Source organism: Cyphomyrmex costatus, unplaced genomic scaffold, assembly GCF_001594065.2.
Source record: "Cyphomyrmex costatus isolate MS0001 unplaced genomic scaffold, Ccosl1.0 scaffold32, whole genome shotgun sequence".
NCBI lineage: Eukaryota > Metazoa > Arthropoda > Insecta > Hymenoptera > Formicidae > Cyphomyrmex > Cyphomyrmex costatus.
Genome location: NW_017277340.1, coordinates 714,694 through 739,628, shown reverse-complemented (window position 1 = coordinate 739,628; position 24,935 = coordinate 714,694). Strand labels below are relative to the sequence as shown.

Sequence of the window (24,935 nt, the reverse complement as noted above, 5' to 3'; positions counted from 1 at the left end):
GCAGCGTCGGCCGCGGGAAAATCGTGCGCGCAATATCTAAGCGGAGCGTGGACTTTCAAATCGATCGCATTATACTTTTTGGTCTGTTTCATGGGGAAACTTCGCGATGGAGTATTCGCGGGTAACGACCGTGAGTAGGGCGTGCGTGGAAACGTATATACTGATAAATGGCGAGGTGCTTGTATTTATTGCGATGCAAGAGTCGTGCGAAAACAGTGAACTCTGGAGAGATATTTACGCTTGGTACGAAGTTTAGCTCACCCCCCGATAAAAACGAAAGGATAGGAAGTATGCGAAAGTTCAAGAGAGCGTTACATTTGGAATTAATGGCTGTTTCCACAATGATTCGTGAGATTATTCGTGAAACCGGAACTTTCTTGAACACGAGGCGTGAATTGATATATGCTAGTTGCTTATGAGTTGCTCTACATTTCACTTTCCTTTTATTTCTTCAAGTAAAATTTGATATTCCGTGTAATTACCAATTAGAATAATAATGGAAACAATTTTCTAAGAGTTTAAAAATTGTTCTATATTTATTCCGTATTTTGTTTCGGAGCTAAGAAATTTAACGAGTAAATAACGGGATTTAAAATTTGCGGTTGGCTGTATAAAATTCGAGCAAACTGTTTCGGTAAACACTTCAACTTTTTCGCCAATATTTCTCCGTACGTGTTCAAAGATGAGTTTCCACTTTATTGGTCGAAAATACGGTGCACGCGCGGAGTCCGTTTCCATGCAGTCAGCAAATTTACCTTTCGTGAACTTCTCAATTTCTCGAGCTGAGCCATTAGCGATTGATCACTGCCTGCAGTTATATACTGTATAACTTTTACTAAAAATCATCCTTTTATTACGTACATTTAAAAATCTAATAGGATATCAATTATATAGACTATTTCTGTTGTACGTATAAAACATCCAATTATCCTAATTTAGATAAAATAATATAATTAAGTTTAGTAGCGATAAGATAGAGAAAAATTGTGGAATATATATGCATTCACTTATGCTAACATTTTTGTGAAACTTTTGGCTATATATTTCAAGTCGAAAGAATGGAGAACAAAGTATGGAGGCGCTTTTGAACAGGCTAAAAAGTGTCCACTTATCGTTGACGGCAAGACAACTGAGCCGGGATCTCGGGGGGGATGCAAAGTAGATTTGCATAACTACACCGCCGTGATTTATGATGACAGTCCGGACGTTTCGCCGGAAGGACGAAAGTTTCTCGCGCGCGGGCGGGCGCCTGGATATCACCGGTGTTTCGCGCCTATTTCGCGAAACGATATCAGAAGCCTGGGCCCGGTGAGAGGTCGTGCTACATTGTACGCCTACAGGCTGATCCAAGTTTCGCGGCGGGAAGTTCTGTTCACTGAGTTACAGGATATATGCCTAAGTTTTCCGTAAGAGAAGACGGCGCGGCGGCGGACTCTTGCCAAAATACTTGGGCACGAACCGGGAATTATCCGGAGCTCATCGTTCTCCGAGAGATTCTCACGCTAATTCGGAAACTCGCGGAGTTAGCGATATTCTAAGGCAAATGAGCAAAGAGAATGCAAGGTCGCGCTAAGTGGATTCGAGCGAATTTCCGATATTATCATCTTAACACCATTAGAATACGTTTATCACTTTTGCTCCATTGGTCACTGAATACAATATACACAAGAAAATATAGTCTTAAATACAACAATATTGTATGATTGAATGCATTGATAATATTTTTATATAGTTCAGAATTGGTTAGCTTTGATTGTATTCCACTTCAGCTTTTATTCACTTTTATCTATGTACTTGAGATACATCATAAAGAATCCTTAGCTTAAACTTGTTTTCCTTCGTTTTTGTTCTTCTTTATTTTAGTTTGAGAAAATATAAATTGAAGTTGAAACAACTAACATTAATGAAACTTATTTGATGGTTCTACACTTTTATATTCAATCTCTTGTTCTTTTATTTCTTTCTTATTTTTATATATCACACCATAATTAAAATTAACAATTAAACACGATTAAAACACAATTAAAATCATTTATTAATATTTAATATGATTTTTATTAAATTACTTATCTAACATTATTTACAAGAAAATATAATTATTAGACTGCGGATTTTTATACAGAAACACTTTTTTTGGATTTAGGTAATAATAACAAAAGATTTTTACAATGATAATTTTACAATGATTAATAAACACTTTATTTAATTTTAATTTGTGATTAATTTTAATTATAATGATAAATTTTATTATTAGATAAATAATTTTTATTAAAAATGGTATGAAACATTTATTATAATCAAATTGAATTAATATTAAAAATGTAAGAAGTCTTTTGATGGAGTTTCCTACATTTTTTTAAAGCTTCCGACAAAGTGAAAAAGCCAATTTAATTTTATATTTCTGTCTCAATTACTTTAAGACTACTGAAAGCTTTCTTTTCTCGAGATGGTACTACTTATTCTTATAAAAATAGCACGATGAAGGTCGGTCGATAACGACTGCTTTTTTTCACGGCAAATAATCAAGAGACATTGAAAAGAACGGAAAAATTAGCAATTCAACTATAATTTCGCGAGATTTTTGCATCTCACTTGAGACAGCTCGTTCTTTTTCTTGTCTTGTCGCGTACATTTACACCGTCGGTGAAATGGGTACTTATCCAAGTTACAAGGCGAGAAAGAACGACGATGAAAAGAGGGAGGCAAAGTAGGTATATAGCCTGAGAGTTTCCGCGAAAGAAGGGAAAAAAAGAAAAAGCCGAATCAAAGTGGGGGCAGAAAGAAGAAACTTGTTGTGACTCCATAAAAATTCGGAAGCGGTTTCCGAAGAGTCCGAAGAAAAATTCATCCGCGAACTTTATGCAAGATTCCGTCGCGCTTGAAAATCTTCTCTTTTCTTCAATATTCACTTTGTCCACTTTGTATTCAACCAAATCTCGCTGTCCTTTGTAATAAAAAATTAACTTTCTCGACGCTGAAGACAAGTATAATATTTATGCACAATATTTCCGTCTACCGATATATATTTTGACATCTGTTATATCCACAAATTGTTGAAAGATGAACAGACAATTGACTTTTTACAATATTTTATATGAAATCTTTTAATATGTAATGTGATTAATACTTATGTTTATAATTTATATTTCTTTATCATTTTCTTTATGAATAAATCTCTAAAGCTCGTTAGTTTTTGTATTCTTGGATTTAGTTTTTCGTAACACACTAGTAATTTATACTGTTGTACAACGACATGTTTGCATTTGCATACGACTTTTTTAGTCAGCGAATAGAATAATAAAAGTGACTGAAATTTAAACAAATACGTAGAATATGCGAAAGTGTGGCTATTAAACACATCCCTTTTGTATACATACATATAATACGAAATGTCACCAATGGGATATGCCGCAGCTGTGACGGAGATTTATAACATGCAAATATAACTGATAGGTTGCATCATCCTGTTGTGCTATAATTGATATACGTGTAGCTCTTAGTGAAATATAGCTTCACAAACTAGTTTTGCTAATATACTATTGAATATACTCATGCATGCGTATGGATAACCTGGATAAACTTGATAACTTAATTGATTAAGCAGTTATTCAAACATTGCGAGAGCAATCATTTTCGTTATTCAATTTCATGAAAATTAATCCGAAATCCTTTGATATATTTGTTATGTAATTCGTCAATGAAAATGAAATCTTGATATTTATCTGCCATATTTATGTAATATGATGTTAACATTTATTTTTAAATTACATTTAAGAATAAAAGAATTTTCTTATTCCTCCTAGCTAGTTTAACCATGCTATTGTTCCTGTCTATAATTTTGATTGATAAAAAATATGGTTGGCTATATAAACATACCAATATTCTCAACTCCAAGGGCATTAGCTTTGCTCTCTTTATTCTTGTCATCTCTGTTGCATACGTCACCCGTATTCTTCCACCATTTATCGTAGAGGATCTGTATTACACCTTTTTCCTGCAGTTCCAGTATAACTAGAGATATTTTATCCCTCCAGGGCGAACCTGCATATAAAAAGCCTTCGTTAGGCTGGCCAAGGGTTTTGCAATTTCTGCTTCTGCAGCATAATCTCCAACGTAACTTTACCATTGTATGCTGGATATATGTCGAATATATTATTAAATAATATACGTATTTTAAATATGCGGTTTAATCTCATAAAACATCTTCAAATTTTTTCTCATTCCGAGATGGAAATATATAATCTTTTCAGTAAAATTACTTGACTAGCTACATATTTCGTGAACAAAACTGCGTACTTTTAGACTATTCGTTCTGTGGATAAAGAAGCCAATTTTCCTTTAGCATTTAATTGGGTCCATTTCAGTGAGAGAGACAGAGAGAGAGAGAGAGAGAGAGAGAGAGACTTCTTAGCTTTCAATATTAAATACGTTGGCAATTATTCTTTTTATATATGAATTTGAGAGAGAGAGAGAGAGAGAGAGAGAGAGAGAGAGAGAGAGAGAGAGAGAGACTTCTTAGCTTTCAATATTAAATACGTTGGCAATTATTCTTTTTATATATGAATTCTATTAATTGCTATCTTTATTCATATTTACCTTTTGGAGTAGCAATTCCGTAGCCTTTACTATCTAACAATCCTCCTATTTGTGTTAGATTGCAATCGCGTTGAACTGCGTAATCGAGCATAGTCGACTCCATTAAAAATGCGTAGTCTCCTTCCAGGACTCTCTTTATTCCTTCTTCGTAGGTTTGAACGAACACAGATGGACTCTTCGATTCCATAAATCTCCACATTTTTTGATAGATCCCAATTTTTGAATCCTGTGATTAAATTCTTTGATGTACAGAGAGAACAATTTTTAAAAAGTATTTAAAAATTTAGCTAGAAAACACAAAGCTTAAACTAATTTTGTTGGATCATCAGAATAACTGAGCAGTATTGCAAAAAGTTTTAACATTTTAGCAGCTTGGGTGATTTACATAATTAGTTCAATGATTTTATAAAATTATTTTCAAGTCCGTATCTGGTTAAATTTTTCAATTAGTTCTTTCTCAAAGACCGTTCTTTCGGTGCAAATTATTTAATTGTGTGACGCTTTGTACATGCAGTTTGTGTTTTATACACACACACACACATTTCATACTTAATTTGAATCAAAAAGTTTCAATTGAACATTAATTCCCGAATTTGTGAAAAACGAAAAAGTTAATAGTGTAGATTAAAAGAATCAGCTTTTATCCGCAAATTAATATCAACGTTTTTATTAAGCAAATTTGGTTGGATTTTGACGTTGTCAATATTAAAGTTAAATTCAAGAATTTTTTGCTCATTACTTTGCCAACTAATTTGCTCATTTTTCTGAAGTAAAAACGGCTCACTCAGAGGGAATGAAATTTATAAAAAACGGTATTTTTGTTTAACGAATGTAGATTCCTGTTAAAATTTTAGCGTGATATACGATATTTCTGTTATAAATGCATATCACGAATTGATCAACCATTAGTACGACGTCAGCAGATTTATTATATATATATGTATATACGTTTTTTTTTTATTTCAGAGAGCGTGAATGTATTGAATAATTCATTATATTATATATATTTTTACATGTGTATCCGTTTAATATTTTATTAAATTCAGCTAATTAAAAGTCCAGATCACGTTATGCTTTATTAATTTAACATTAATATTATATTTAAAAATTTTTATTTATATCATAATTTTTTGAAATTATAATATAAACGAGAAGTACGGAAATTGTAACATTATACTCGTAATAGGAAATATATAGAAAAAATTGTTAATATTTAAATATGTTGTAATAATAATCATATATTATTGACATTTTAAAATATGCTATTAAGTTGCACAAAAAATATAAAAGTTCTTTTTCTGTAATTTTCTGCACTTACTCTGAAGAACGTCTTCGTGCTTCCGCCTTCTAAAGTGCCATAAGATATCTCGGTTTGTTCCGCGAGATCAGCGACGTTCTCGATCGGCGTTATCATCCTCTCCACCGTCAGGAAAGCAGCCAGATTCGCAGTATAAGAGGAGATGATGATTAGCGTGAAGAACCACCAAATGCCGCCTACTATTCTCGTACTAGTTGCCTGATAACGAGGATTTATTTCATATTCATCTTGAATAGTTTCAATAAATTTTTTATTTAGCAAATCCATGGATATTCTAATTTGACGATATTAAATCATCTGGGAATTAATTTCAAATTATTTTCTGTTCAATTTGTATTGATATTATTTTTTTATATATAAATTACATTGTGAAAACACTAATTCGTCAATTGAAAAGTTTAGAAAATGTAAACATAAATTATTGCCAATAATGTACTTGTAATTTTAACAATCTCTTTAAACTTTCTATAATTTTATAGAAACGTATACGGAAAAAACATTTTGCTGATGTCTAAAAATTTAGGTAAGTACAAATCTAAAAATAATTTTGTTGAACTATCAAAATAAATTATAGGAACCTCAAGCACGATAAGCAATGCTACAAAAAGCATCCTACAATTTGAGCGTTTTACATAATTATTTTGATAGTCCAACAGAATTATTTTTAGATCTGTATGTAGTTAAATTTTTAGATACTTCAGCAAAATTATTCTTTCCATACAATAATTATTAATAGACTCATCATATTTTTCAATAAAATAAAGAAAATTAAAATTGGCTAAATAGGAGTCAACGCGGTAAGTTACGCGCAAATTAATAAAATAAATATTTACTATTGTAAGACATTTAATACATAATTACATAAACGATTGAAATTTCCATAATTAAATCGATGTTTAATATTTCCGGATGTTTCGGCTATACATTTTAGCCATCCTCAACAGAACATTAACGATCAATCATAGTGTCCAACAGGAAGCACAATTATCGGCCAAAGAAGTTACAATGCTTATTGGTAGCGAAATTATGTTATCAAGTGGGACCATGATTAAAAACAGGAAAAAACTTAGTCACTTAAAGATCTTTGTTAAATGAGAATAACGTTTAAACGTTGTGATGTTCTGATTAGTTCTCAACGATGACGACTGATTTGACGACTTACTGCGTTGACTCCTATTTGGCCGATTTTAATTTTCTTCGTTTTATTTTTTCCATGTAAAAAATAATTTTTTGTATAGTGTCAATATATATGCAGTCAATATTATGCGTTTTCAAACAATCAAGTGATACATGTTTTCGTGCGCTCTTCAGACAACACAGTTCAATCCGATCAAGTCAGTAGTATTGGAATCAAAATGTAAACGTATGAGGGAAACATCCGTTTAAAACTTTGGTAGGATTTCTCATGTGTAAATCTTTTGATACATCTGCAGTGTGAGGCAGATATTTCTCTCTTCTGTTACGAAGGATCGTAAGGAGATTTAAAAGATCGATTGAAAACGCATTAGGACGTATCAAGGTGATGAGGTCAACAAGGCGCGATCCTCGAAAAATTCCTCGTAGCATTCGAAGAATGCAATACGGAATCTCGTTTTAGAATTCGCTGTCGGGATATTTCGATCCATTAATGGCGAGGCCGACGCGAAAACGATCGTCAAATGTAGAACACCATGAATGATTCTCTCATTCTCGTATTACTCGGCACCTGCCGCTCGGGAATTGAGCGAACGGATTTAATTCTACTGCGCGGTAATATCCCGCGAAAGAGTTTACACGGTGAATTCGCGTATTCACGATATTTAATGAATGTGCCCAATTCATACGTTGAATATAATTTTGTGTTTTGTAAGTGGTTTTGCTGTGGAATGGCTCTTTTAACAAAAACGAGAGTCTTTTATCTAACGAGTTTAAATCGATGGGAGAACAATTTTTTTGCACGTGCATAATATTATGCGCACATTAATATTATTTGCAATATTACACTCGCTCTGAATGCTCAAACCGCGATTCTCGGCGCATCTGGCTGACATATGAAGCACAATTTCCCGACACTCGAGACAGTCGCAACGACAACCCCGCATGTACATACGTGCCACCAGAGTCAATTGGCATTATATGATGTACTGTAGATATTTACGTTTCCATATGAGATTTTCTATACTCTTTAGCTGTTTCATATGTGAAATTTTTAATTTCTCCTGTAGAATATTTGTTGAATAAATTTCTCAAAGTTTTACGTGTATCAACATGCAATATAGCGATCGACGTAACAGACTTATTCAAATATTTGCTAAGCGTATAATGTACAGTTGTACAATGAGAAATTGATTTAGCTCAAGGAATCGATTACAATACACAGTAGGTCTAAATCATATATGTTTAGCATTGTCTTCAACTGAATTCACAGACTAAGTAAATGAACGCGAATGAACATGAACAATTTAATACTCGCGATGCTGTTGAAACAAATTGTTCATTCGTGTGTGCGTGTATCATGCTCATTTGCTTGATCTAAATCCTGCTTTATATGTATATTTCCGTACCTATTATTTTGTTCGCTTTTTATTTGGAACGGAAATATATTTTAAAATTTGTACGTATGAGCGAAAAACTTTGTGTTTAGTGGGTAAAAAAACAATACATATTTCGTGATTTGTAAGTTTAGAAGAGTTGACATTACATCGTAATGATTTAACGATATGATAAATGGACATATTTGCAAGATGATGTCTTGTTAACAAAGTTATTATTCGTATCAAAGTTAATGTAATTATTTGGCCATAGGTTTAGTCATCTTTTCTAATTTGGTCATGTATTTGTATTTATTACACTTTCAATTAAAATAAGTTAACTCGTTCAAAAGTAGAATTTACGCATGAATCAGATTAATATAATCATCATCCAGATTAATTGATAATTTCATATGGGGAATTAATGATCGATTTAGGAAACTAATTATCTATTTGATTAAACATTATACATTTCAGCATGAGTATCTTATGTTATTTATCTAAATTTTGGATAGTCTCTAGTGATATTTCGCAACAGGTATATTAAATACAATATATGATGCGTATATAGCTTGTATTCTAGTAATTGCTTTTGCCAATGATAATAGAAATAGATGACGAGAACCCGGAAATTCGTGAGGTATCACGGGGAACATTACTAAGCGAGATACTGTTGAGGACATGTAATTGTTTTCATGTGCATCACGGCTTAGTGTAAACAAAACCTCCTTTCTACAATGCCGTTGGCATTGTCAGAGAAACAACACCAACTCGAATCTCTCCGTGAAACCTAACCTCGCGAATTTCCATGCTCTATAACAAATGACCACATAAGTAGCATAAATGCATGCTGCTGTTTCCAGACAGTTTTCAAAAGCAACAATTAGCATTTAGTACAGATAAATATTACAATGCAATATCTATTTTTTGCAGAAGATCATAATAGACAATGAAAATGATTAGTACGCTATGCAATAAATATGTACGCGTCTTTAAAAAATAATCCATAAAATACGATTTGCAATCTATTTGCAACAAGAAATATATTTTTTAATTCGCTATTTGTTATTCTAAATATTTTGTTATGATTTATATAATAATAGATCGAGACACAAAAATTATAATAAATCCGGAATGTTCTTTCTACTAGTCCTGCTTTTTAGTAACATACTCTCTTGCTTTTATGTAACATGAAATATTGAGCAAGTAAGTTCGGAAAACACCGTTCGATGCTGCAGGAACATCCGCAGCAGTCATTCGCGTAAAAGTGAAGAATCGAATGTTGAATTTACTATCAAGAATTTATCAAAAGCTACTGTTATCTTACGTTTTCTGCATGTAAAGTTCATTGCTCGTTTTAATCCATTTTAGCATTACTCATGAAACTAAAATCTCAAGGAACACATGATTGATTATATTTTTATAAAATGTCGTATATCTTTATGTTAAACACATGGATAAAAATTATTATTTTAATGTAAATTATACGCCTTAATTGCAAAAGTACATAAGTATTATATGAAGCAATACCGTATGAAACAATAGTATATAAGTTATTATACAAAATAAAAAAATTAATTTAAAAACTACTGCAATAAAAATAAGTCGGTTGATATTTTATTTAATTATTGAAACCAATAAAAAATTGCTACAATAACGTAAACGTAAAGAATCGAAAAGTATTGGACTTATATGTGCATGCAGGGCTGATGTTCGTTTTTTTATTATCTTTTTTATATTTATAAATTATACAAATAATAATTTTATAAACTATTGCATTTTCTCTCAAGTTTTGTTTTTATTGAAAATCCAAGCTAGATTACAGTTAATATTCATTCAATAATTCATGTGCTTGTAAAGGTTGTATTTATTAATTTATTATCTTTGGAATAAATAATTTATGTTAAGATACAGTTTGTTGTTTGGTTATTACATAACTTGATAAGTTATATTAATAAATTTTTAAACATTTATGTAATACGACTAAAAGTTATGCTGCAGGTAAAATAAAATTTTAAGAAAAGAACTTTACGTGTGCAAGTTCCATTTCTTTTTTTAATCTTTGTAAGTACGGCAAAAAAAGAAAGGTATGGCACGAATAATGACGTAGTTTCTTTCGCTTCGAATGCTTCTATTGTCCACAATAGCAATGCCGGTGCCGTCCCGAGTTCATATCTCGCAGATACTTTTCTCGCGATTGACGGAACTCTATACAATATTGCACGTATTATTCGACAACTAGAAGCCAATTGCGTACTATTCTGCACTGCTGACATTCTTCATTTTATTCCTATCATATTATACGCAGTGGAAGTAAAAATCAGATGTTGAGAAAATTTTTTGTAGCGGATTTATATGAAAACGAAGAATATTATATTCTCCTTTTATAAGAGACATCCTATAACCACCATCTGATATTTTAATGACGTATTCTAAAAATACTATAAGATTATTTTACAAACATTAGTATCAAGAAATTATTAATATACGTAAAAAATTAAAAGAAATATTTGTCATGTAGCAAAAGCAGTGCTAATGATTAGTTAAATGCTATTTTCTATTCTTTAATTCTTGTATAAATAATGAAACTATAATTATTAATTATTTAATAACTCATTTACGTCTAATAATCCATTATTTCGTATTATTTGTGACAGTTATTAAATGTTTTGTTGTTGAATAGAAAAATTTGATATAGATTATTTTACAGTTAATTTCTAATTAATATCTAGAATACGCTATAATACTGTTATAATTAATAAAATATGTACTTTACATGTTAGGGGTATTTATACTTTATTATTTCTAAAATTAATATGCTTTTTATTTTGCTGTCTTGTAAAAATTGTAAATTTATTGCAATTGCTATATGCGTTTCATAATGTATTTAAAGTCTCTCTTAGTTTTATTCGATGCTATTTATCTTCCATGATTGTTATGTATAACGTACTTATATGGTACCTTTGTGCGTCTGACATTTATTTGCTTTTGGAATACATGTTGAATTTCACGTTTTATGCAAGTAAAACCACTTAAAAATTGCATGTTTGAATGAAATTTGCGACATTTTATAGTACGCGTAAAAATATGACGTGTTTGTGGAACGGACATAAATTGTTTTTTTAAAAAACTTATTTCTACAAAAGTAAAAATTTTTTAAAAACAAAAATTAATAATCTACATATTCTTTTTGTCACACACTAACAATAAAGGTGTAGATTAATTTTAATTTTTCATTCACGTGATTTTCTAAATTAAAGTGAGATATGTTTGGTATCAATTTTAATTTTGTAACAAAATGGAAGATTTACTTGCAGAAAAAAATAATTAATACACATTTAATTGGGTTATTTGAGATATCAGAACAAATTTCTCTTTATAACTTTGTCGTATATTTTTTATTTTCTGCAAAATATTCCCAAATCTAATAAAGTTCTCTCACTGTTCGGGACATTACATTAGCTTAGTACATAACTATATTTAGCGAGTAATTTTCAAGCGTACCTTGTATATGTGTAATGGCTAAAAAAAGAAACCTGTTTTCTGTAGAATAGACTTGCGCGGCATAAAAAAACGGACGATCTCATACATAAAATGCATAAATCATACAAAAAATAACAGAACATAAGCATAATAATAATCATTAAAAAGAATTTCTATAAACTGTTGTAAAAATTTCTGAATCGACATTTTAGAGCATGAAAAATAGGAGTACGGTATAGAAATTACCTATTTTACTTTTCGATTAAAATTTACGTAAGTCATGATAAAGTAATTAAATTATCACTTTCTGATTTTGCTAATATTCTACCTAGATGAATGTTTTGTTGCCGTAAAAAATTTTAAAGGTGTGTTTAAAATATATACGCTTTTAAATCGTGCGATCCTTTTTATAATAATAAGTGCCGCAAAAGTTAGTTGAAATGAGTAGTTTTAATAAGAATTTCTAGAAATCCAACAAGTTTTTCTAAGGCTATTCATAATTGTACATAAGTTGTGTTAATAAAAAAGGGAATGTTTCTCGAGATATTTGACTCCGTGGTGGCACGTTTACCTTAGGGTTGAGGTCGCTGCCCTGTTGCATAAGTGTGCCGACCGTAAACCAAAAACTGTTGGCCAGGCTGAACTCGTTGACAGTTTTCAGTAGAGGAATGTCATCGCTGTCCGGATCCAAGGCGCTCACGTGACTGCCCTGATGATAACGTGTTAAGCTCCTCGTCGAGTGGTGCAGTTTTAAAAATAATTATAACTAATTGTATACATAACTTCTTACATACATCGTATATTTTTTATGTTTCTTTGCACTATGCAGACATGGATAATATTATGAAGGATTGAAAATGCAGATGCGAAATAAGTCTAAATTTGCTATAATAATTTGTGAACAGCATTTTCTTTAAGAAATAAAAATTTTCTCTTTTTTATAAAAGTATCTGTTTTCTTGCATTATTGACGAAGAATGCTGCATTAAAAGATGTGTACTTTTTGCATATTAATTAACTGTTTTTTATTCGTCTAACATTTATTCTTATAATATGAAATCATGAATAATATAAATTGAAAATAAGCTTTGTGTGTGTGTGTATGTGTTTAAAATTATGTGAAAAATATTATGAAGCACATAAGCTCGTATTTATAGTCGCGTTTCTGCTGAGAAACTCAACTGAAACTAATTTTGAGTCGTGGAACAGTTTAATAGACGAATATTGAGAGTTGATTTACTTCACATTTGTAATTATGACTCAAGTAAAACATGTATCATATGATTTGTGTCATATTAACGCGTCAGGTTATTTTCAGACAGGTGAAAAACATAACTTTAATCGATATCTTGTATCTCAAAAGAAATTTAACATGAATAAATCATTCCGCTATCTCAAATTAATACAGTTTCAATTGATTTCTAGTCAAGACATGACAATTGAATCGTCCGTGTTTCAAGATATAAAATTCCATTCTGAGTATCTCGCCTGATACGCTCTTGAAATGAGTCGAAAAACGACTATAAATACGAGCCTTATAAAGTAACAATTTTTTAAATAGTTGAAGTACAGTAGATACTTATATTTTATTATTTTTTAATTAAAATGTAGAATTACGAAATATTTAAAAAAGTACTCTGCGTTTCGCAATTTAAATACAGTCAATCGATCGCACCACTCGACGTGAGCCTACCTGCAAAGGACATTTGCAGCTTGGGCAGGGGGACGGCTCCACCCACTCAAAGGGCGAGAATCTTGCCACTATCCATATTGTTAAAGACACCACCACGTAAGCGCCTAGCAAGAACAACCAGATCTCCATGGCGAGGGGAGTCATGAACGAGAAGAGCCGCGGTGGCGTGCGTTTGGTTACCTGAAGCATTGACGTGTTACGATTTGTTGTTACTAATTTTCGAAAATTGATCTGATCGACCTGATACGATATTGAAGATAAGTTTACGATGAATGCAACGATGCATGTCCAACCATCACGTCGCGTTCCTTGCTGAAAAATAATTCGAAGACGTGAATTGTAACTCTCGTATCACTTTCTTGCACAATATTCGGTCTTTTAAACGGCTCGAAAGACGATTCTTTATTTCGACGGAATTACGGAAGCGTATTATTCTCCGGCCTGTCGAGCAGAACACAATGGCGGTGCACTCTCGAGTGCAATCACCGTACGTGCTGCTTTATTTTTTAACGAGGGATCGCTAACGTCGTGGGAGGTAATTGAGATTGGATTGTAAGACGCACAGTCCATTGATAAAAATTTAATCAGATAGCGTATTCTAAATAATTTACTTTGAAAACGTTAATCTCTATCTTTATGTTAACTTTTGATTATTTAAAAAAAAGATATTCTTTTGATTAAAAAGAAAATATTCTTTCTTCAATGATCAATGAAAATTACTTGTAGAATAACGCATTATGAGGTTCTTTTAGCTCTGAAAGCGAAATGGAAAGTGCGATATGCTTTATACAAGATTTTACGCGATATTGTAACAATATATATTGCTCCAAGATTTGCTCGATTATTTTACTCGCAGCTTTACACAGTGAGCATTCCTGTAATATTGCAAATATATGATTCGCAACATAAACAGATATAAACGAATTGACGTGCGCCCTGCAAACAGACATCTACTGTTTGCACTCCGGCGAGATGATGGATTTATGTGCGCGCTGCCTCGTGAACGGGTACTGTGCAGCGTTCGGGGGCGGTGAACGTGAGAGAAACGGGCGGGCATGTCGGATGAAGGATGTCCTGGTGCGGTCGGTGAATACGCGAAGGAAAACGGTAGAAGTAGTCCAATGGTGGAGCACCTCGTTGAGTGTACCTTAGGGTTGAGACCGCTGCCCTGTCTGAGGAAGGTGCCGGTGATGAACCAGAAACTGTTGCTGACGGTAAACTGGTTCTCGACCACGTCGCTCTCGGCCAGGCACGGATGCGGATTGTTCCACTCGTACGGGCTGAAGCGCGCCATCACGAAGAGGGTGAAGCTCACGAGCATGTAGGCGGCGAGCACGTAGAGCCAGATCTCGACCGCCAACGGATTCATGAAGGAGAAAAGCCGTGTCGGTTGACTGGACGGCACCTAAATTACGTCACGCTACGATTTTAATTAAAACGGATCCCGTTTCGTGGTGCGACGCGACGCGATGCGACGCGGTACGGCGCGGTACGGCGCGGCGCGGCGCGGCGCGGTGCTGCGGGTCGAGTCAACTTTTACGGCAGTCCTGGACATTCAAAGGCTCTTTTCGCGAGTACACGTTGAAGAAAGAAAAATTTGCGAGACAACATGCAATGCAGATTATTTGACGAATTAATTTCTCGTATTTAATTAAACGAATTGAAATTCCTTTGAATTACATAAATACGTCTTGCGTATTTATGACTGATATTATCGTAGAATAATTAAAGCATCTATTATGTTCCTCATTATTTAGTAGGCTAATAACGTGCTCGTATGAAAATCACTTTTGTTAATGTATGTTAATGCAATGCATATACTGAAATATAATCAAGAATTAAACATTAGAGACATTAATACGTACTTTGATGGAGAGGTAATGAAATATTAACATCATGTCGCATGCAAATGTAATTTTAAAAGGAATTGACAGTTGATGCACGGTGTTAACTCACCTTAAATAAAATTCCAATTCCAAGATTCATAAATGGCTTTGTGAAGTCTATTACGCTTTCCCTAGCATAATTAATCGTCATGGAAGCAACTGCCAGATCCGCCCTCTGAAAGAATTAAGCACTCAACAGAGTTATGGGAATTCAATTTTCTTGATAAAGTTGAAGTCGAAGTCATATAAAAACAGAGATGCTTATTACATCATGAAAAACAGTATAGGAAATAATAATCACATAAAGAACTTTTATCAAAGAAGTATTTATCGTTCATTTTATAGAATGTGTTTTCTATAATATTATAAACAGATAAAAATAATCAATTTGTATCGCGGAACATTTATACCAAGCAAATGTATTTCTTAATATATAAATGTATTGTGAATGAAAGGACTTAAAATTAGTGATAAGATCTTCATTTTCTCTCCGAAATAATGGATGAATTTTTTACGAACGTGCGAGTGTCGCGGACTATGAGACATCATTCGTGTCGTCCTCCTGTTTTAGAATATTCGCCTACGGTTTTGTAGGTTTCCAGGTTAAAGCATCCCTTTTCACAAGAGACAGATTGCTTTGCATGTTTTATAAACTGCTGATCTTCGGTATTCAGAGAGCACGCTGAGACGATCATTGCAAACTTTATGCATGTGTTTTCGTTTCTTTGCATCTCATGTTTTAAATTAACGCAAGCTACGCAAATTTTTAATAATAACAACTAACAAGTAATTATGATTTTTTCACAATATTTTTTATTGATATTAGTTTTCGAAAAAGCTAAAGTCATATTATATTAAATTATTTTCATTTTCTCTCTTTCTTCGTTTATCTTTATTTGCTGCTTTTAATTGCGATATAAATAACAAAAAATTTTAGTTGCTAAAAAATGATATATGTAACAATATTAAAATAAAAATAGTTTTGTAACTCTAGGGATAAACTAAATAAATTGCTTGTATAAATTTTCGCGATTATTAGTGCGTTAATAATATTTATAAGATGATAGAATATAATGTACAATATGAATATATTTATCATATATTTGAAATAGAATATATTTATTACGATATTCCATACATGTCTTACATAATAAAATGTTGCAGTGTACGAAGTTGTTATTTATCAAAGGTTCTATCTAAATGATTTATGTATCACAGTCAGTAAAATTGGTAATAGAATGTCAAAAGCTTTTAGCAATCGTATATGTTCGTAAATGTATACGCAATACGTGTTTCGATATATTATCAGCAACAAATGCTTGAATTATCTATTGGACGAAAGCAAAGCATTATTTCGGAGAGACTTGTTACATATGTATATATGTGATAAAATCAATTCAGCTAACCGCAGCAATATACGTATAAAGTAATTATGCGTACAAAAATTAAATGCTTTTGGGAAACAGCTGAATATTTGTATTAATTATATCCATTTACTTCGTCCATGATTAAAATGTTATTGCAAATATTAATTTTTTTATCTGGTTGCTAATGGATTATTTTTTAATATAATATATCGTGTAGTATGCGCGTGTGTATATATACATATATCAATACTTGAATTGTACTATCGTTAAAAATTGTCAGTATTTTTAGAACCACAAAACCCGATTCGGATTTACTCTTACGCCAATAATATTTTTGCATAGTAACTGTACGCGCGACTTTTTCACGAATAACATACGGGTTTGTTTTTAAACGTGCGTAAGTATATCTCATATATCGCGCTTTTGTGCTTTTATCTTGTATCAGTGATAAAACTTCAAGTTCTATAAATACTCTTTTTTTTTAATTTCCACTTTTCAACGCATTAATGTTTACTGGATAATGTTTCCATTTTTCGTTAAAAATTCGTACGCGAATGAACATGTATTTTCTTTCTCTGTTAATACTGGCTACATAGATGCGATCGCGAGGAAACAGAAAACAGTACGAGTGGAGAACTACTTCTCCCCGAGTAACGGAAAGACAATATTTACCTTACTCTAGATATATACAAACGCAGAAAAGTCAGAATTTTAATCAAAATTTAAAGAGAAATTCTTGACGTTAAAAAGCATAAATATTCTTTATTCTACATTTTTGAATTTTAATTATCATAATAGATTTTTTGTTAACAAAAGGAGTCGAAAATAAATAACACAATAAAAAATAAAATATAATATAATATAATAAAAAATAAACAATATAATAAAATTGGAACAGCAAAAAGTAATTAAAATAATGATTAGTATTTCATTTTTATATGCATATACATATTATAACAATTAATCGAGAAGGGTTCCATAAATTTCAATATTAAGTTGCATTTTTTGAAGCAAATATTAATAGTAATTTTTATGATGAAGATGTTTATTATAATATATATTTTGCTTGTGTGTGTATGTGTGTGTGTATTAAGAATTTGATTAAAAATTTGCATCTCTGATGTTTCCATCTCATTATCCCAGTGAAATCAAACTTCGAGAATAAAGTTTGATTATATAACAGATGTAAAACACATTTCATTTAACTGAAATATTTTCTAACTGTCTAAAAATGAAGCGTTAAATATTGGTGCAGTGTTAATTTGCAGATTACACATGTCACGTTCCGAATTAATAATTGTGATAGGTATTTCAACAATTAACTAAATTTCAATTTACTGTGGAAATTAAGTGAACATTGCATATGCGCCTACTCGATCATGCAGACAATAATGGATCGGCGGCACAGATTAAATTCGAAAGACGCTCGGTGGTGCATGTATAAAACTTCGATTTTAATAACTGCACAATTTTACAATTCAAATGACAAAGTGCAACATCTGTGAGCTGATCTATGAATCGAAATATTAAATACGGTCGTTTGGTCATGGGAAAAATGGTTAATCCAGGTGATTCTTGTATCCGACTGCAGGCGTAATGAAATTCCTCGCGGGATGGATTTATTGCGACACGTCTGCGGAAATTTACTTTGCTTTGCATATAAAATCGGCCTCTTGGGTCGCGTGTACCCATTCTCCTCTCTACCTCGATATTTCTCCTAATATACTATGCTTGCGCAATTTCAACAACATTATTAACACATTGTGGTCGAAATTAGTTTTGGGGAAGAAAATAATATTCGACATTATTTTTACATTTTTTCACTAATATTATTACAATTATTAACGTTATTTAGAATATTTTATAATTGGAAAAGTAAGGTTTACTAACTGTACGATTGTTGTGCCTATTGTTTAAAATGATTTATAAAACACTATATAAGATCCACATTGATACAGAAATGCGAATGATTAATCAATATCTTAATTACTTTTTATCTCGTGACATTCATTAAATCTTTTACCGATTCTCCCAACGTGTTATCGATAATGCAATTTTTTAATTTTAATTCAGCGTATATTATCACCAAATTATCTCATTTATCACCATAACGTTTATTTTATTTCTTATAATATTGTACCTCACAGTACAAGTTATCTCATGGAAGGAAAGCACGATCTATAATATGTATTCTGTCTTACCTTATCCATAAGTTCGCGCACGATTCCGTTCCACTCTTTCGTCTCAGGATCGTACACTCCATACATGTGATCGGGCACCAATTTGATTGCGTATTGGAAACCAACTTGGCCGGCGATCCACTTGAGCAAATCGATGCAGAAGCCTTCGAACCTCGCGTTACCAGTCAAATTCTTGTCTTCTTTTACCATGACGTAGGGTCTTTCCTGTGGAAGATTGGATCCCACTGATAGATCGTAGAATTGTGCTCATCGTGACAGGAGGAAGGCAAAGGCAAACCCTTAAAAATTCTTATTTTCGCGTGAGATGGTTATATCAAAGAAAAAAGGTGAAAAAGAAGCTACCGTTTCTAGCGAATATACAGCATTTTGATCGCCTGTCCCTCAAATATTTCCTTTTCACAACACAGCCATGAATTTTTCATTTTTCTGAGAATATCGTACAATAACACCGATAAAGTTCCTTCGATCAACTAAGATTTTTCCTTAATATGACAATTCGCGATTTTGCTATTTTTTTTTTAAACCCTCTAAAGCGCTTCTGAATTTTTTCTTTACGAAAATGATAAACTAGTATTGAATCAAATTACGTGTTTTAATATTTAACACATAAAAAGATCAAGAAACCAATAGAAATGAGAGTTTGGAAATTAAGTTTTCTAATTTTCACGTATTATTTATCTCACATATCCAATTATTTTAAGACCAATTTAATATGAAAAACACCAAGTAATTTAACATATTTTTGTGACTCATAAATTGTTAGATATTATTCACAAGTACATATTGAAGATGCTATGCGGCTTAAATGTGTGGACACTATCTCTACGCGGCATAACAAACTTACCCGACCTATTTAGAGCAGCTTTCATATCACCATGCGATCCATACACTTGCAGTATTCTGCTTAATGATTAATTCTAACGCTATGAGGTCGCAAACGTGACTAAATTGGATACAAGGTATCATTACCTCTCTCGTCATCACCACGAGCGTAATGTTGGTCGTCGTGGTCTCATAAAAGGCGTCTAGATCCGTGACGTTAATGCCAGACCCGGATTTCCACTCGCCGACTTTAACGAGCTCCTCTTTTTTCAGTTTTAAGAGGTCCAACTTGAAATTGTTTCTCTTCCCTTCATTGAACTCAATATGTCCGGTTAATCCATGTAAGCCTGCCTGCAACAGAAACACTCGTATAAACTCAAATTCGTGTCGATTAGGTTGATTCATTAGCTTGTTGCGATAAATGATAAATAAATGACAACATATTATTCATTTTATGTATATATTACAAATTTTACTATTGTTATTTTTAATTACTGCAGAATATACTATTTAAGCTTCTGTAGAGCAAGAACGTAGTGAGGTGAATTTTGTATTTTTATGATAATGTGTGTAGCTCGTATAATTCTTCGAAGCTTTGTATCTCTATACTATTTAAAAATAAGTAGGATGTGAGAAAAATTGCACTTTTATGGTAAATAGTGGTCTCATGAAGAGATAACAATATCTCTCGAAGTCGAGTCTAATATGCGAAACGTTGCGAAATTAAATATTACCATCCAAATTATCACTGGCGAACATCGAAAAGTAACAAAATTTTTATACGCAACATTATACTCATAACTGGTTTAATAACGAACAGCCGGATTTACTGTTCGTTAAATCATGTACGTGCGCGTCTGATTCTGGTTAAATTTATTTTTCCTCCGTGTCCAGTAGCTCACAGATACGCATACATATATACACGATTCATTGCTGACGGCCTACATTTCCGGTGCATACAGTCGGCGAAATTTTTCGCATTAATTACCGTTTGCGGTCTACCGGTGGTTTGCGCATAGTTTATTTGATTTACCTTTCTTCTTTTTTAGTATATGTTTGTTGAGTTGATGGAATATTCATCTAAAATGTGCTTCTTCTTAAACTTGATCACGTATTCTATCAGTACAGAGAATAAATTCTACACTGGAAGAACAATTTTCTTGATATTGTGCTTAATCATAGTTATTATTATTATGACGTTAGTAATAATAATTATGTAAAATAAAATTGAAATATATAAAATAATGCCTATACGAGCCAACACCAGTTGTTCGTGTGAAAAATTATAACATTATTTAAATTATTTTAGCCACAAAGAAAAATGCCTTTAAATTGAGTTACAAAGTTTGATAAATTTATAGATTGACGCAGTTGTTAACACGATTTGGTAAAAATTGGCGTATATAGAAATACAATGGTTTTCACTTGTCCGTGCTTCACGTAGTTATCTCCAACGTATTTTTACAACCTTTATGATTCCATGAAACGCGTTGTCAAATTATTTCGGAAAAAAGAAATCGTCTTTTATCAATCCGGCAGCTGGCGCGAGAATTTTAGCAGTGATTCTACGGTTAGGATTTTTATCGGGCTGTCAGCAGTGGTATTGCGGATTGTACACCGATCGATAAATCTCCGTCGCGATATCCTCGTCAGTACCGACATCGACGAGCCGGTTCGCAAAATCAAAAATACGCCGATGTTCGCGAAACAAATGGTAAGCGCGCCGGAAGTAACCTGCGCGGCGGTGCACGCCGCCACATGTATTTTCGGTACTCGACGTGCCCTCTCCGTCCAACGAATACGCACGTTAATTACGCTATGCGTGCGTCGATACATCACGCGTGTAAAACCATTACACACGCGTACATTGTACACAACAGAAAATGCAGCTCAGGATATTTTGCGGAAGCACGTCGCTATGTACGAATAGTTTAAAAAAAAAGGTAATAAAACGCGAAACTATTGTTTATAAAGGATTGAAATATCCGGATAGTTTATTGCAAAATAAAACTTTCTATTTTTATATTGTTTTATTAAAATAATAGGTTTGTTTTCTGATTTGCAAAATACACAGTCTGAACTGGTGTACACTTTTAGGATTTACAGTGAAATAAAATATGTTTGATATTTAGCGAGAAAGCGAAAGAAAAGTTCTGTCAATCTAGTGCAGGAATAAAAAACAGACGCATAGATTATTATATTTTCAGTCAAAGCGGTGCTTGATTTACCTATATGCAAATTCATTTACATTGAGATAAGAAGCGTTTTTATTATGCTATTTACTTTTATACCCGTAATATTAAACACGTGTATTGCACACACTCGACTATTAATTATAATTTTATTTTATCATAAGAATATTGAATTTTGATAAATTATTTAAACCTGTAGAATAAATAGTCCAGAGGGTAAATTTTACATAATTTGTAATAATCAATTCAGCATTTTTATATGTATTTTAAATTGAGAAACGACATTAATTTTAATAGAAATTAAAATTTAAATATGTATACAAAATTGAATTAAAATTCTGAATTTTGCATTACGATTATTAAATAATTTAAATACCTTTTAGTAATGTGTTGTTGACAATTTTAATTAAAACAGAATAAAACGCATGATATAATATTACTTTTTACGTAATACGTTTGAAAAAATTATTATTTAAAAATAACATTTGAAAGTAGGAAACAAATAAGATTTTTTTTTACTTAAAGTATGATTTGATTATATTGCAACGTTTACTTGTACCTGAATATTTGTTCTAATTTTAATGAATACATTTTGTTTATTCAAAATTTTTTACATTTTACATACGTTTTAATAAACTTTTATATATATATATATGTAAAATACACACACACACACATATACGCGCGTTTTAGTATGTGTTTTAATCATTGATTAATTAAAATCAGTTTTTTTGAATGCTAGCAAATGAAATTTTTTTACGACACATTTTATTTATTTAAATTTTGTTTACGTTTTACATATATTTGAAATCATACACCAATATACATATTTTAATAACTGGTTAAGTATTTTATACACTTTGGATCTGTCAGTTATTTCTTATTTACGCACATTTATTTTGCCTGTATTATCTGCTCTGTATATCTCATACATGTTTGTATACCTTTAAAGTGTTGAAGTGGAAGTGTATCTGAATAGACAAAGTTGCAAAAACCGCCTATACTTGCTGGAGTACATCAATCTTGTCGCTTTTATAGTGAGTTTTACCTTTTAGTGTCTAGCTCAAGGTGCTTAAGCGGTGTAAGATTTGGAAAGACTTTTAAGCGTAATAATGTGAAATTTGTCAGAATTATAAAGTAATTAATATTATATATATTAATCAGGAGACATGGTAGTGTTTCGGCGCTAATACAAACTTAGCGACATTATCGTGCGCTTTACGTGAGATCGCGAATTGCGGGGGATCGAGTATATTTTACGTGGAAAACTACAATTATATTACAATTACATGATGTATAAATAAAACGTGTGTATATATTACGTGAAAAGATTGCTTATGATGATAAAGAATTTAGATCGACAGTTATTTTTTTGTAATAAAGTTATTAAACCTGTTTAATTTAAATACTATGATGGTAATACCGGCTTAAAATGTTAAGCTGGTCATTATCCGCTCAACGTTACTTAGAAATACATTCGCATTGATAATTTAGATCATTCATTTATTTACACAGACACTGTTATTCACAGAACGGCAGAAATGGCGGACACGATTATTCCGTTAATAGGATATGGTCACGTCGGAAGCTGCCAGTTTACCGTCGCGCAGGATTTAAATGCATACGCGGAATGCAACCGCGATAGTGTAGTCGCGCGCAGTATATATACTATCTCTTCGCGGCACGATATTTATTTCGGATTTAACATGAAAGGAACATCGATAACCGATACGGTGCAGCGACGTTTCGGAAAGTATCACAGCCATGAGACGAGAGAGCGTTGATATTTACGAACGAGTAGACGCTACGTGAAAGGAATAGAGCAAGCAGACTTATCGGGAACTTTCATAATTTCTGCGGCAAAGTTCTTTTTCTCTTTTTCTCTTTTTCTCTTTTTCTCTCTCTTTCTCTCCTTCTTCTTCTTTTTCCTTTATTTTTCGAACATATTTTTATTGCCTGATAACGTTGTACGTCTTAACCGAGACGCAATGCATCCAAATAATAAAAAACATTGCAAGAGGCTAAACGTGATGCTCAAGATACAGTTTATATATACCGCCATATATCACATTTATTTCTCACCGACAATTGTCGAGGATATACTGCTGAAAACTTGTGATCGTATAGCGACAAAATTTTGAAAAATTGTTACGACTTATGTCGCCTCGTTTTGTTTTCGCACGTTTCCAATTATTCTAGGGATTTGGACTTTTCTACAAACTTCTAATTTTCTTTGTCGTCGTGGAAAAAAGAAACTTTATAATATCGCGTAAGAGGAAATGTTACAGGAATAATTTACAATACAAAAAGCCGTCATTATGTAAACTTCTAAATGTCTATGATACATTTAAACGATATGCGCATCATTATGCTTTCTATCCCGATAACTGTTTTTTAATACCCGACGTTGTGAGCTTAACATATCGAATTTATATTGATACGTTAAACATAATATCGTTTGTAAAACACTCTGCGAAAGATAATACCAGATTAAAAAGTAAATTTAATAATTTTAGTGAAAGGAGATTTAAAATTATTGTGATTTCATTATTTAATACTGATAAATTCTATTATTTTACGTAATAAATATTTTACATAATACGTTTAATGCCATTCAGTAATAATATTAATGAAAATGCTTTTGTAATTTATTGCATCTTTTCATCAAAATGATACGGTTGCTATATACTTTATATTCGAATTAATGCAATTTATGCATCATTGTATAAACAGTAAGTATCAACATTATTAATTGTACACTTGTGGACAATAAGGTTGTGATACTTTTTTCTTAATAGAAACTTCGGAACGCGCAGCATCATAAGTAAGAACCAATCGCTCGATGAATGTGCTGCATTCCGAAATCCA

The 24,935-nt window shown here is 32.0% G+C and overlaps 1 protein-coding gene across 1 annotated transcript in view; it reads right to left on the bottom strand.

Moving 5' to 3' along the window:
• Positions 1-24,935, bottom strand: part of LOC108775806 (glutamate receptor ionotropic, kainate 2) — a 143,682-nt gene that overhangs the window by 7,701 nt on the left and 111,046 nt on the right. Inside the window, exons 8-15 of the mRNA XM_018542255.1 lie at positions 20,023-20,226; positions 19,054-19,257; positions 15,556-15,660; positions 13,600-13,779; positions 12,479-12,616; positions 5,915-6,112; positions 4,597-4,822; positions 3,877-4,041 (exon numbers count right to left, since the gene is read on the bottom strand). Of these exons, the coding sequence (XP_018397757.1) occupies positions 3,877-4,041; positions 4,597-4,822; positions 5,915-6,112; positions 12,479-12,616; positions 13,600-13,779; positions 15,556-15,660; positions 19,054-19,257; positions 20,023-20,226 (1,420 nt within the window). The remainder of the gene's footprint in view (positions 1-3,876; positions 4,042-4,596; positions 4,823-5,914; positions 6,113-12,478; positions 12,617-13,599; positions 13,780-15,555; positions 15,661-19,053; positions 19,258-20,022; positions 20,227-24,935) is intronic.